This window comes from Conger conger, chromosome 18, assembly GCF_963514075.1.
Source record: "Conger conger chromosome 18, fConCon1.1, whole genome shotgun sequence".
NCBI lineage: Eukaryota > Metazoa > Chordata > Actinopteri > Anguilliformes > Congridae > Conger > Conger conger.
The window spans coordinates 6273801-6290000 of record NC_083777.1 but is presented as its reverse complement, the minus strand read 5'-3'; the positions used below and the strand labels follow the sequence as shown (position 1 = coordinate 6290000).

General features: G+C 40.8%; 1 protein-coding gene across 1 annotated transcript in view; it reads left to right on the top strand.

Moving 5' to 3' along the window:
* LOC133118202 (paired box protein Pax-2a-like) overlaps window positions 1-8168 on the top strand; it is an 18127-nt gene extending 9959 nt beyond the window's left edge. The window contains exons 6-10 of the mRNA XM_061228010.1: window positions 2851-3026; window positions 5811-5922; window positions 6408-6503; window positions 7139-7225; window positions 8092-8168. Coding sequence (XP_061083994.1) covers window positions 2851-3026; window positions 5811-5922; window positions 6408-6503; window positions 7139-7225; window positions 8092-8168 — 548 coding nt within the window. The remainder of the gene's footprint in view (window positions 1-2850; window positions 3027-5810; window positions 5923-6407; window positions 6504-7138; window positions 7226-8091) is intronic.
* The last annotated feature ends 8032 nt before the right edge of the window (window positions 8169-16200 follow it).

The window sequence follows — 16200 nt, the reverse complement described above, 5'->3', positions numbered from 1 at the left end:
TGTGTTTCAGAGACTTTGGGCTGAACTGGGATGTGTATTTCAGAGAGGAAGTGGAGGCTGACTGTAGTAAATAACTTTGGGAAAGGCTGAGGTCATGACACTTTGAGCTGGTATGAGTGAGTGGGAGGGAGAATGGCTGGTATCGGGTGTAAGCAAGAATATACAGTATGCATTACATCAACAGCATTACCTGAGATTAATGACTGCAGTCATAGTTCTGCAGAAATTAATTGGGTAGAAAGTACAGGAGAAGGTAATCATTTATTGAGTGGAAGTTCTGACTGAAGTTGAGCCTCAAGTTTGAGCCTCAAGTTTGAGCTCAGTAGTGCAGTTAGTGTTTTAAACAGCAGAGCGTGAGGGTGAGATGGCAGGGGCAGCAGTTCTGCTGCTTTGTACTTTCAGCCATTTCAGTAACGCACCTCCTCCACTAACGCACCTCCTCCCCAGCACTAACACACCTCCTCCCCAGCACTAACACACCTCCTCCTCAGCACTAACACACCTCCTCCTCAGCACTAACGCACCTCCTCTCCATCACTAACACACCTCCTCCCCAGGACTAACGCACCTCCTCCTCAGCACTAACGCACCTCCTCCCCAGCACTAATGCACCTCCTCTCTACTGCACACCTCCTCCCCAGCACTAACGCACCTCCTCTCTACTGCACACCTCCTCCCCAGCACTAACACACCTCCTCCTCAGCACTAACGCACCTTCTCCCCAGCACTAACACACCTCCTCCTCAGCACTAACACACCTCCTCCCCAGCACTAACACACCTCCTCCTCAGCACTAACGCACCTCCTCCTCAGCACTAACGCACCTTCTCTCCATCACTAACGCACCTCCTCCTCAGCACTAACGCACCTCCTCCCCAGCACTAATGCACCTCCTCCCCAGCACTAACGCACCTCCTCCCCAGCCCTAATGCACCTCCTCCCCAGCACTAACGCACCTCCTCTCTGCTGCACACCTCCTCCCCAGCACGAACACACCTCCTCCTCAGCACTAACGCACCTCCTCCTCAGCACTAACGCACCTCCTCTCTACTGCACACCTCATCCACAGCACTAATGCACCTCCTCCCCTAACGCACCTCCTCTTCAGCACTAACACACCTCCTCTCCTCCCCTAACGCACCTCCTCCCCAGCACTAACACACCTCCTCCACAGCACTAACGCACGTCCCCAGAACTAACACACCTCCTCCTCAGCACTAACACACCTCCTCCTCCCATAACGCACCTCCTCCCCAGCACTAAGGCACCTCCTCTTCAGCACTAACACACCTCCCCAGCACTAACACACCTCCTCCTCAGCACTAATGCACCTCCCCAGCACTAACGCACCTCCTCAGCATTAATGCACCTCCTCCTCAGCACTAACACACCTCCTCTTCAGCACTAACACACCTCCTCCTCCCATAACACACCTCCTCCACAGCACTAACACACCTCCCCAGCACTAACACACCTCCTCCTCAGCACTAATGCACCTCCCCAGCACTAACGCACCTCCTCAGCATTAATGCACCTCCTCCTCAGTACTAACGCACCTCCTCTCCAGCACTAACACACCTCCTCCCCAGCACTAACACACCTCTCCAACACTAACAATCCTCCTCTCCAACACTAACACACCTCCTCCTCAGCACTAACACACCTCCTCTCCAACACTAACACACCTCCTCCCCAGCACTAACACACCTCCTCCTCAGCACTAACACACCTCCTCTCCAGCACTAACGCACCTCCTCCCCAGCACTAACACACTTCCTCCCCAGCACTAACAGACCTCCCCAGCACTAACACACCTCCTCTTCAGCACTAACACACCTCCCCAGCACTAACACACCTCCTCTCCATCACTAACACACCTCCTCCCCAGGACTAACGCACCTCCTCAGCACTAACACACCTCCTCCCCAGCACTAAGGCACCTCCTCCTCAGCACTAACACACCTCCCCAGCACTAACGCACCTCTTCTCCAACACTAACACACCTCCTGTCTATTGCTAACACACCTTCGCTCCATTGCTAACACACCTCCTCCCCAGCACTAACACACCTCCGCTCCATTGCTAACACACCTCCTCCCCAGCACTAACGCACCTCCTCCTCAGCACTAACGCACCTCCTTCTCAGCACTAACGCACCTCCTCCTCAGCACTAACGCACCTCCTCTTCAGCACTAACACACCTCCTCTCCATCACTAACACACCTCCTCCACAGCACTAACGCACCTCCTCCTCAGCACTAACGCACCTCCTCTTCAGCACTAACACACCTCCTCTCCATCACTAACACACCTCCTCCCCAGCACTAACGCACCTCCTCTTCAGCACTAACACACCTCCTCTTCAGCACTAACACACCTCCTCCCCAGCACTAACACACCTCCTCTTCAGCACTAACACACCTCCTCTCCATCACTAACGCACCTCCTCCTCAGCACGAACACACCTCCGCTCTATTGCTAAAACACCTCCTCTCCATCACTAACACACCTCCTCCTCAGCACTAACACACCTGCTCTCTATTGCTAAAACACCTCCTCTCCAACACTAACACACCTCCTCCTCAGCACCAATGCACCTCCCCAGCACTAACACACCTCCGCTCTATTGCTAAAACACCTCCTCTCCATCACTAACACACCTCCTCTCTATTGCTAACACACCTCCTCTCCAGCACTAACACACCTCCTCCCCAGCACGAAGACCCCTGCTCTGCCTGGTGGTATGTCCTGGTGGAGTCTCACACACACGTTATTTTACAGCCCAGCCTGTGTAAATGGGCGGAGGGCAGCGGATGTGAAGATGTGGGATGTGGCTGTGTCTCCCTGTAGATGGCTCGGCTGGTTCCGGTCCAAACAGCGGCTCTCGGGCCAGTGTGGCGAGCTTACGGAAACACCTCCGCGCCGACGCCTTCACACAGCAGCAGCTGGAGGCTCTGGACCGGGTCTTCCAGCGGCCGACTTTCCCCGACGCCTTCCCCACGGCCGAGCGCGTGAAGCCAGAGCAGGTCAGTGATGCTTTAACGAGCCTTAACGAGCCTTAACGAGCCTTAACGAGCCTTAACGAGTCATAACGAGCCTTAACGAGCCGTGATGAGCCTAAACGACACTTAATGGGCATATACTGTATCATCCTGGCTTTGAAGTGTAAATTAAGAATTACAAGCATAGGTTACATCAATATTGTTTATTTATTCGTTTTACTCATGCCTGAAGGTTTTTATTTAAACTTTGCATATACATTAAAAAAAGACATTAAAGTATTTTTCATGGGTTTCTGAGTAGACACCAGCTGCTAAATATATATTTTTTAAATGCCATAAATTACTGATTTGACTTGAATTTGATGGACAAAAATGGTACAATATTGTATTTTTCTGTGATTCTACTGTAAATGAATTCTGTTACATAAAGTTTTTACATATGGATATGCATTTTTAATATGGATATGACAGGATAGCCAGCGGCAGAGTCAACAGACGAGGCCAGTGTTCTTTTATTTTTTTTATTTTTCTTAAGAAGTGACAGAAAAATCAGGACACATCAAAAATAAGCAAAACATAAACTGTACAAAAAACCCCCCAAAATAAATAGGCATAAGTAAATAGGCATGTCCAATGACCCTAGACAGACCTTCTCTCTCAACACTCCTCTCCATACTGAGGCCATGGGGCCTAATACAGCCAAAGACAAGCTGTAGCCCCACCTACTGGGTAACACCGACACTACCACTATTCAATAAACGAAATAATTAGTAATAATAATAGCAATTAATGAGCCAAATAAGCCAACCCAAAACAAACAAACAGATTCAACACTTTCTTTCACCCAAACCACTCAAGTGTTGATAAAATTTGTCATGAACATTAAAACACCCCTGTCTATGTGGTCTAGTCCAACGGTAGCCTGCGAAACACCCCTACTTCCACGTAGTGGTACGGCCGCACGGTTTCCCAACTGAACCAAGAGGTGTACGCGTAGTTAAACGGTGGTGAGTGAAACTGTATGCAAGGTTGTAATATTGAAGTTTTAACCAATAAATTAGAATCTTTTTACAGCCAGAGTGAATGTTTGCATTTGTTGATTCCAGACAAAACGTATACAAATGAAGGGTGAATATGACAAATCATATGACATCAATTAACGGAATATGCATTGAGGTTTTTCAAACATTGCTTAAGAAATGGCGGTAGGCCTTTCCCTACATTCGAAAACAACATCGTTTGTTTAATGTAACTTAAAGTGATGGTAATGGTGGTTAATGACAAGCCGCTAATGCAAAATAGTATAAAGTGACAATTAAAATTCAGATGCTGCCTGTCAGTCTGTTACAGTGGACATTTAAAAATATTGAAGCACAACTTTGACTTTGTTGTTTATTCCACAGACACCATGATCTCTCTGTACAAAAGAAACAAAAGACTAAAATACAAAAAAGTACAAATTATAAAGACCTATGCAGAATGTAGAACTTTGTATTACATCCATGAGACAATTAAACAACAAGATAGTAAATTTTCCCTTTACGCTTTAAGTCTGGCCAATAAAGAACAAGTTTGATTTTTTTTTTTGTTTGAGCTCTCAGATCACTGCAGATTACAAAACTAATTTCTACTTGAGGACTTATCCCAAAACCCACTGGAAATTACTTTCAGTCACAACAAGTTAAAACAAAAAACCAGAAAAGGAAGGCTTTAGGCAAGTGGGAGAAAGTGGTCCCCAGCATATCCTGGGAAATCTGTTCTGATTTATTGTGATATTAATCCCACCCCTATCCTTTTTAATGAAGGCTCTGTTTGTGAACCCATGAAATGATGGGCCTGGTGTCTGAAGAGGGCTGTAAAACAATCTAGTTAAAAAATGCAGAACTCAGTGGCTTTAGCCCTCCCACACTTATGCTTGGCATCTGAGCATCCAGAACCCCCCCTAAACACACACACACCCTTATCTGCATGATAAAGGTAATATGTCCACTGTACATCTCAGCCAAACTGCCAGGACACAACTTCCACAACTCTAACTTCCACATATCTGCCAGACAACAGAAGTAATTATAAAACTAATGTATTCACCAAAAAATATACACTAAACGCACATATACATTTGTGCATGTTCTTTCAGTTTCTTCAATGAAAAGAGTTGCTGTTCAGTCCATTGTTTCTCAAAGGATTGCTTTGAAAATGAAAAATTTTATGTAAATATAATTTTTGAAGCCAAATCTACAACAGTCCAAAATACTATATTTAAATGTTTATCATGGTCAATCATTCAGAAACGGTTAACGATTGATGTAACTACTATATACCAGTTGAATGCAATTTTCTGACTTCATTATTTGTTAAAATACTAAAAATGCAATGATCTGTGATGGTTCCCTATTGAGAACAATGGCAGATGTAGGTTTGTTTCCCCCCTCACAAAGCTCTGCCTACATGCCTGGGACACGTTTCTGACTGCATCGATGGAAACTCCGCCACCTTGCCTTTCTGAGAAAGACTCAAAGCCCGCTTTGAGCTTCTGCAATCACAGCACTTTCTTACAGACCAGGTCACCATTCAAAACATATAGGCCCAGATTCAATAAACTGTCATCCACAGTTAAATGAAAGAGCTCATTATCTTCACAAACACTGCTCAGCGAGTTTTATGATAGCCAAAATTTGTTAAATTAAAGAAGACACAAACATAATTCACACCGTAGTTGATTTACATCCAGTAGAATGTCCAGTCGAGGTGGAATTTTATGGAGAATTTGCTTGACATTCAGTGATTGAGCATGCACTTTGTTGGCAGGCTAATGGATACTCCTCACCCGCACTGACTCCAGGATTGCATGAGGCGAAGCGTGATTTGTCACGGGGCAGTGGTTCAGACCTGGTCTCACACAGCTTCCCTGGGGCCACAGGTAAGGCACCTGGGTTCACCTGGCTCACCACAGACCGTGCAGCAACGATGTTCCACTGCCAATTCCGTTTTTACGCACAATACGGTTCAGTTTGCAGATGTTTATGAGAATTTTATTAAAACTGTAAATGGTGTGTTTGGGAGTGGGGGAGATTGGGGCAACATTTTATACAGTATTTTATACACGTACATTTTCTGTTGAGTGATTTATAAGGGTTTATTGGCTATAATTATTTTTCTTTTTCCTAATTTATCATAAGGAAAAAAGTAAAAAATGACTATTGCTGTAAAGACATTAGTCAGCCTGAAACTAAACCTACTGTAAAATGTCTAGTGAGGGGGGCATGTACTGTATATGCATATAGCCAGTGTAAACACAACAGGTATCACCCAGATTTGTGATGATAAGTGAAATGATTCAGTATTAGTTTTCTGTAACTGGGTCCCCTGAGATAAAATAACACACTTGTTGTGCTCTGCCCTCAGGTCGCGACGTGGGCACCACCCTCCCTGGCTACCCCCCACACGTGCCCCCTGCAGGGCAAGGCTATTCCTCCCCAGCACTAGCCGGAATGGTTTCTGGTAAGTGTAGCTGAGTCTGACTGTCTCCATCCATCCATCCATCCATTATCTTAACCCGCTTATCCTGAACAGGGTCGCAGGGGGGCTGGAGCCTATCCCAGCATACAGCATTTCACAAACAATTGTCACAACACGCTTGAAAGTGCACCAGCATATTAGATTCATATCAAGAGTAACACAAGACAATGTTGTCACTAATATGAAATATTGAGGTGGCCATTAATTCATTGTATATACAGAATTTAAAAAAAAGTAATTTCAGATGTTGTGGAATAGTAAGTTGTCCAATTATAAATAATATAAATAAAAAATCATATGTATTTGTGTGTGTGTACAGATACCTTTAGCATAATGGGGCAGCCTGTAGCGTAGTGGTTAAGGTAAATGACTGGGACCCGCAAGGGCGGCGGTTCGATTCCCGGTGTAGCCACAATAAGATCCGCACAGCCGTCGGGCCGTTGAGCAAGGCCCTTAACCCTGCATTGCTCCAGGGGAGGATTGTCTCCTGCTTAGTCTAATCAACTGTACGTCGCTCTGGATAAGAGCGTCTGCCAATAATGCATTACGTGTATGTACTGGCAAATTCCTGTTAGCTGCAGCCATAAGCACTCCATGGTGATTCTGTGTTATTTCAGGGAGCGAGTTTTCAGGGAGCCCATACTCTCACCCATCGTATTCAACGTACAACGAAGCCTGGAGATTCAGCAACCCAGCCTTACTCAGTGAGTGCTCCCCTTCTACTGCCTCTTTTCCTACAAAATAAAGCAGATTACTTACAAAAAGGGTTACAGACGTCAAACATTTGTATAACAGATCTTCACTTTGACACATGAATCTTTTCCTAGAAGTAACTTTACAAGTTCACTTGTTTAAATGAACTGAAATTACAAGTCTCTATTCACTGGACATCTATTCGGGCAAGTTCACAGCTGAAACCGTTAATTATGTCACAACCACAAAATGAGTAATATTGGCAACATGTGGCATTTGTTTTCACATTGATTATTCCATGAAAATATTCAATCCCCTTGCAGACATTTACAATCTCGAGTTGTATAGTCGTTGCCAATAAGCCTGTAGGTTTTATTAGTATTGTAATGACTTTTAAATGAGTTTTAACAACAACGGTGTATAAATAAAAACAAACTGACAGCAACTTGCAGATTGTATTGGTCTTTATAGCATTTCATGTTTCCCTACAAGCATTTATAGTCATAACCTAATCTCTATATTCATAATTAATGAGACCTGTACAGTCATTTCCATCCCATATCATGTCTATTGTCCATGCATCCCCTTTTCAAATCTGGGGCTGGATTCAATCAACATTTTTTGTGAGCCTGCACACACAACAAAATTCAAGTTGTGCTCCTGCAGAGAACCAATTTGGCACATTTAACAAACAATACTGACGGAGATCGTACTTTTATGTTTGTGATTGAAACAGTAGCAGGTGCTTTTATTGGTTATTCAATCTCGGGACTAAATTGTGCATGGACTGCAGGCCAGTGCATGTCTGAAGCATGCTGTGGTCGTCGTTCTGTGCTGTGGAGTTTTCAAACCGGTGCGTTCTTCTGTTAACTTCCAGGTTCCCCTTATTATTATAGCTCAGCATCAAGGGGATCCCCACCAACCACAGCTGCTGCTGCCTATAACCGCCACTAGCTAATGTGAGAAACCAACCAATCACACAGGACCATGGCGACAGACTCCATACTGTTGCTGGATAAATGACACACAAATACAATGGATGGAAGATGGCACTAAAATATTCTTTATCACAGAGTACGGACTGACCTGCTGGGCGCAACTCCAATTCCAAAAACAAAAAACTACTCCTCCCTCCTGGCTTAGTGTCATGTCTCAACTCTTTCAAGATTGAGATTATTATATAAATATACTGTATTTAAAAAAAAGCATAGCCTCACCTTTTGCACTGATGTTTATCCACAGCATGAATCATTACCACTACATTACAGTACATGGCAGTACAATACAGTACAGTACAGTGTACTAGATACAGTGCATTATATTACTTTGCACTACATTACAGTGCAATGCAGTACAGTAAACTATTATGTTACATTATACTATACTACATTACATTACACGGCATTGTGGTACATTCCACTATGTTACAATACACCATTACAGTACACTGCATTACATTACATTACATACACTGAGAAACCATTTCTTCTGGAGGCTGCCTTGTACACCATGATCTGGTGTGGGACTGAATTCAGAAGGAAGCCATCAGCATGGTTTCCATTGCTACATTTATAATTTAATTTATTTGCCTTGGATGTATCATAGCTGTCACAATGTCATTGTTGCTGTGAAAATGTATGATGAATCAGGATTTAATTATTGATTTGTATTTGATTTTATTGATTTGTATCCATTTGTTCATTTTGAGAAATGTGAATCCCCCAACAGCTTCTCTGACTCCTGAGATGCAAATTTCCATCAGTCCCAAGATTCTGAAAAAAAATATATGAATATGCATCTCCTTTATATCCAGCCAGCCTCTATTTAAATTTCTGAAATGTACTAATTGAAGAGGGACCCATGTAGATCACATACAGTGGTGTGAAAAAGTGTTTGCCCCCTTCCTGATTTCTTATTTTTTTGCATGTTTGTCACACTTAAATGTTTCAGATCATCAAACAAATTTAAATATTAGTCAAAGACAACACAAGTAAACACAAAATGCAGTTTTTAAATGAAGGTTTTTATAATTAAGGGAGAAAAAAAATCCAAACCTACATGGCCCTGTGTGAAAAAGTGATTGCCCCCCCAGTTAAAACATAACTTAACTGTTCAATTTCTCTAGCCACACCCAGGCTTGATTACTGCCACACCTGTTCTCAATCAAGAAATCACTTAAATAGGACCTGCCTGACAAAGTGAAGTAGACCAAATCCTCAAAAGCTAGACATCATGCCGAGATCTAAAGAAATTCAGGAACAAATGAGAAAGAAAGTAATTGAGATCTATCAGTCTGGAAAAGGTTATAAAGCCATTTCTAAAGCTTTGGGACTCCAGCGAACCACAGTGAGAGCCATTATCCACAAATGGCGAAAACATGGAACAGTGGTGAACCTTCCCAGGAGTGGCTGGCCGACCAAAATTACCCCAAGAGCGCAGCGACGACTCATCCAAGGTCACAAAAGACCCCACAACAACATCCAAAGAACTGCAGGCCTCACTCGCCTCAGTTAAGGTCAGTGTTCAGGACTCCACCATAAGCAAGAGACTGGGCAAAAATGGCCTGCATGGCAGAGTTCCAAGACGAAAACCACTGCTGAGCAAAAAGAACATTAAGGCTCGTCTCAATTTTGCCAGAAAACATCTTGATGTTCCCCAAGACTTTTGGGAAAATACTCTGTGGTCTGACGAGACAAAAGTTGAACTTTTTGGGTAGGTGTGTGTCCCATTACATCTGGCGTAAAAGTAACACCGCATTTCAGAAAAAGAACATACCAACAGTAAAATATGGTGGTGGTAGTGTGATGGTCTGGGGCTGTTTTGCTGCTTCAGGACCTGGAAGACTTGCTGTGATAAATGGAACCATGAATTCTGCTGTCTACCAAAAAATCCTGAAGGAGAATGTCTGTTTGTGACCTCAAGCTGAAACGACAATGATCCAAAACACACCAGCAAGTCCACCTCTGAATGGCTGAAGAAAAACAAAATGAAGACTTTGGAGTGGCCTAGTCAAAGTCCTGACCTGAATCCTATTGAGATGCTGTGGCATGACCTTAAAAAGGCGGTTCATGCTCGAAAATGCTCCAATGTGGCTGAATTACAACAATTGTGCAAAGATGAGTGGGCCAAAATTCCTCCACAGCGCTGTAAGAGACTCATTGCAAGTTATCGCAAACGCTTGATTGCAGTTGTTGCTGCTAAGGGTGGCCCAACCAGTTATTAGGTTTAGGGGGCAATCACTTTTTCACACAGTGCCATGTAAGTTTGGATTTTTTTTCTCCCTCAATAATAAAAACCTTCATTTAAAAACTGCATTTTGTGTTTACTTGTGTTGTCTTGACTAATATTTAAATTTGTTTGATGATCTGAAACATTGAAGTGTGACAAACATGCAAAAAAAAAAAAAAAAAAAAAAAAAAAAAATCAGGAAGGGGACAAACACTTTTTCACACCACTGTATATCAAATTTGTCTTGAAAATTCTCAAAAATAATTGGTAATTGCAGTCCTTAAAAAAGTTAAAATAGCCCAGAATGCACTATGGTTCATCCTTGATACCTGGCTTTGTGGTACTTTGTGGCTTGTAGCTACATTTGATTATTATTATTATTAGTAGTAGTAGTAGTAGTAGTAGTTGTATTTAATATGTTTATATTTACACTTTTATCATTTCTGTCTGAAGGACTAGCAAGTTTGCATGATTACAAACTTAAACAGTACAGTAGCATTCATTTTTAAATGAACTTTCACTAAATACCGTAATGTAACTGCTGTTTAAGACTGACAGTACACAGTAATTTGGATCTCAGGCATAACATTTTATGAATACAGACTTCTGAAAGAATACTGTATCACTGTAATTACAGGTTATGATACAAAACTTTTTATACAAAAAATGAAAATTGAAACATGCAAATATTCTGTCTTAATTTTCAATTGTGTGTTTTCAATGAATGCCTTGCAATCAATTTCCAAGCAAAAATGTTCCATACAGCAGTTATTTACTTCAAAGGACATGAAGAAATTAATATTTAATATTTGTATTCACATTGCTTCTTTAAACATTAATTGAAGGTACTTTTTTTACCACATTTGCCAAATACTTAGTTCTGTATATTTCATTTACTGTGTGTTTATGCATAATAAAAGCAGTATGGGAAAAAAGAAAGGCTATGTATGTATGTATATGCACATTTTAGCAGAGGATAATGGTCATTTTCCATATTAAAATTCTGCAAGGAAGGGTATTGCAATTTTTGCAATGTTCATTGTTATTTGCAGCATATTGTTGCTTTGTAGATATTTGTGTATAATGCTACTTTGTGTATATGATTTCCTGATTTCATAATTTCTTGTATGGGTTCCAAATGTGACATTAAAAGCAGGCATTTTTCTGTGCATTTCTACACATATTTAAGCAAAATATACCTTTTTTTCTCACATTTAACAAAAAAGTAAATGTTTCCTATATTTATTATTTTTATTAAAAGACAGATGTAAATGTTAAATGTGCTGTCCCAAAATTATATATATATAAGCTAAATGCTAAATGATTTAGTGGTTTCTATTATTTAGCTAAATGTATAAAACATGTATGAATCATTTAGCTAAATATTTAACTAAATGTATAAAACATTTATTTAAATATTTCGCTAAATGTTTCATAGATTTACCAAAATGTTTAGTTAAATATTTTATAGTTTTTGTTAAATATTAGATTAATACATGTTTTAATACATTAAATGTTTTATACATTGAGCTAGATATCTATTTTCTTCTCAGATTGAACCTTTTTTTCCCTATAAAGATCATTGAAAAGATAGATGTAAATGGTTAAATGTGCTGTCCCAAAATTGTATATGTAAGGGTTTCCATTATTTAGCTAAATGTATAACCACTTTTACATTTATAAAACATGTAGCTAGATATTTAATGAAATGTATGAAACATCTAGCCAAATATTTAACTAAATTTATAAAATGTGAAGCTAAATATTAGCTAAGTATACAAATCATTCAGCTAAATATTTAAATAAATGTATAAAATATTTCACTAAATATTTAAATATATAAAACTTTTAGCTAAATGTATTAATAATTTAGCTAAATGTTTAACTAAACGTACAAAACTTTAAGCTTAATGTATGAATCATTTAGCTGAGTGGTTATACATTTAGCTAAATAATGGAAACTACAAATAAGTATGCCTTTATATTTTGAGACAGCACATTTAAACATTTAAAATATTTTTTTTTTTAAAAGAAGATAAAAATAGATATTTTGCTTAAATGTGGGGGAAAATGTGCAGAAAAATGATAGAATTTAATGTCGCATTTGGCACGCCATATGGTTGTCAATATAAAAATCATCTGTCGGTCTAGTTGGTTAGCACAATAAATATTGGCATCACTAATGACAAGGTTTCATATGATACCAATCAAATGTAAGGATGGTTCTGGGTTTTGTTTGTTTCTAACGACCACCCAGCAAAGACTTTTGACTTTCTACCCATTCATTGTCAAGAACAAACATATTCATGCTCAGAAGATTTCTGGATGATTTTCAAAACAAACATCTGCCCAGACTGGTGAATAAAGATTTAATGTTACTTTTTTAAAACAGAAATATGTATCAATGCATCTGTGACCATTGAGTTCTCATACCTCATCTCATACGTCTTCCACACAATGGCAATGGACCAACAGACAGGAACATTTAAGGCGCAAGGCTTTTTTACACACATCTATATACATTATTGCGAGAATAACATTAAATTTGAAAGTAAACCTTAAATGTATGTATACAATTGTATACCAGTGGTAACAATCCTGTTCCTGGACATAATGTTGTGGAAGAAAGTTATGGTAAAATGCATTTCAATGGAATAAAGTCTCATTTTAAAAAATGGTGAAAAAATGTCCCATGCAGTTTTTTTGATAAAGATCAAAAAGGAATCATGCTTCGGTCAGAACCAAGATGAAATAATTGAAAAACTATTTGTTTGAAGAAATGTATTGTGAAAGCTGGATTTCTATGGACAATGGCTAAATACATGAGAATAAAATCTAAAAACTTATATATAAGTTTTACAGTGAATTTTATTTGTTACAGAATGATAGAATACCCCTTTTTTTTGTCACAACCAAGGTGAAATAAATGAATTAAAAGGTTTTTCAAGAAATGTATTTTAGTTGAAAATGGCAAAAATACATAAGACTATATAGTCTTATGTCCAGAAATGGTGCGATTTTTTTGCAATGCATTTATATTTTGATACAGAAGTATAGACAATCACAACCATCACAACCATCAAATAAATTAATACAAATGCTTTTGAAGAATTGTCTGATGGAACATTTATTTAAATGGTGAAAATGATTACAAAGCAATTTCTTCATATGGAAGTGTAGACAATCATGCTTCTTAGACTGAAAAATGGTGAAAAAGTTTACAATTCAGTTTTTAGATACAGATAGATGGAGAGTCAGGTTTTGGTCACAGCAATTGTAAAATAAATAGAGGACAATATGTCTGAAAAATGTATTTCAGAAGAAAATCGCAAAATACATAACGCTATAGTATTTTGTCCAAAAATGTTGAAATTTATAAAAGAGATGCTTTTAAAGTATTCTGAAGTGTATGTACCGTGATAAAAGTGTATCCAAGAAGCGAAAAACACTAACATAAAATGTACCTCCATTTTTTATTTAAGTGAATCTATTGCTAACCCCTAACCATAACCTTCACCACTAACCCTAATCTGACAGAAAACAACAATAAATATATAATGAATTCTCGCTCAAACCCCAAAAGTAAAAGAAATGGGCATATTTGTAAGTATGATTTTTTTGACTCAGTTGGATAAAAGGTCATCTTCTTTCAACAATCGTGGTGAAATTCATTCATTCATTCATTATCCTAACCTGCTTATCCTGAACAGGGTCGCAGGGGGGCTGGAGCCTATCCCAGCATACATTGGGCAAAAGGCAGGAATACACCCTGGACAGGTCGCCAGTCCATCGCAGGGCACACACACCATTCACTCACACACTCATACCTACGGGCAATTTAGACTCTCCAATCAGCCTAACCTGCATGTCTTTGGACTGTGGGAGGAAACCAGAGTACCCAGAGGAAACCCACGCAAACACGAGGAGAACATGCAAACTCCGCACAGAGAGGCCCTGGCCGACGGGGATTCAAACCCAGGACCTCCTTGCTGTGGAGCGTCAGTGCTACCCACTGCACCATCCGTGCCACCTCATGGTAAAATGAATGAATGGAAATACATTTTGAGAAATTAATGGAAAACACATGCCATGGTTTTTTGCCCAAAAAGTGAAAACATGCACACACACACACACACACACACACACACACACACACACACACACACACACAAATATGATTCAGATATATAGGAAATTATGTTAACTGGGTGAAATAAATAGTTAGAACTAGATAATTCCCCGGTGTGAGGCTGAACCAATTGACAATGAGCCTTGCCAATGCGAACCTCCGGCCTTTGCCAGCAATCACTTAATGTGGTTATGCTAGAATTAGCATGTTAACATAGCATGTTAACCATGGATTGTACTGTTGCTTCTCTTGTAGGATTGTACTATAGCTTGTCTTGTGGGATTGTATGATGTGATGATGATGCTAGCATATGTGATTCATCTACTGATTATTGATGCATCCGTTTCTTAATGTTTAAAACGCTGTGTGAATTGTGCACGAGACAAATTCCCTCTGGGGTAATGATAGGTTAATTCATTTAAAACGATTGAAATGTGTTGCTGGTGTCATAAACCGAGATACAAATACTATATGTTGTATACTGGGATTCATTTTAGGCAAACATATATTTCATAACAGTGCAGCGTCTCAAAACTGCCACAAGATGTCAACATAAGAACAAATTTGAACTGTATCCTTATAACCAGTGTTTGTGCATATTGATACTAAAGTGATATTAATTCCTTTTACCTACTCAGCTTGAAAATTGACAAATCTACTTCAATATGATTACAATTTGTACTTGTGTAATATGTGGGTTTCATACCTTAAAGCAGAAGAATTGCAACTTAAAAGTATTATATTATAATATAATATTTTTTACCCAAACATTAAATTCTACATTGATTAAAAACCCATCCCATTCCCTTCAAATTAATTCTGGCATTCTAGTTTCACAACACCCTTGTTCTGAAATATAGAGGGAAGTTGACCCCGGACCTTGTCTTCCAGCATGTCCATTCACTTTTTCCTCTTCTTCCCCTCTGCCATCTCGCTGGTGCGGTCCTGGGGGGGGCTTTCCAGCCGACGCAGCACCTTCTTCTCCACCCTGTACTCCTGGTCGCCCACGTGGGGGTCCCCCCGCACCACGTACTCCCCGGCCCGGTACGTGACGCTCACGTCAGTCCTGGGGTACGTGCCGTACACCCTGCGCAGGTCCTCCTTCACGAACTCGGGCAGGTGACGGGGGCGGCCGTACACCCTCTGCAGCTTCCCCCAGCGGAGCTCCACCTTCAGGGTGGCCCCCTCGGGCCAGCTCTCCTTCCCCTGGGTCCGGGGCTGAGCTGGGGCAGGGTTCAGGCTCAGCACAGCCGGATACACGTACGGCTGCTGGTACTGCCAGCGGGGGCTGGGTAAAAACAAGGGGTTCAGTCCGTAGTAGTGGTGGTATTCGACCGGGCCGGCTGTCTCATACGGATCCCCAAAGTACCTCCACGTCTGGACAAAGGGCTGGTTTGGATGGCTGTAGACTGGGAGCAGGGAGTGCCCGATTCCTGGCCAAAGTGCGTGTGGCCCAGTGGGATTGGAGAACATTGTGCGGTCTTGGGATGCAGGTGGAGCACACGGGATTGTGTAGCACTCGTCTCTGAGTTACCTCTCTGCTACTCAGGAAAACTTTTCAGACCGCTTCCTCGGTCATGGGAACCCAAGAATACAGGGCCTTTCATGACTGAAACATGATTTTTTTTA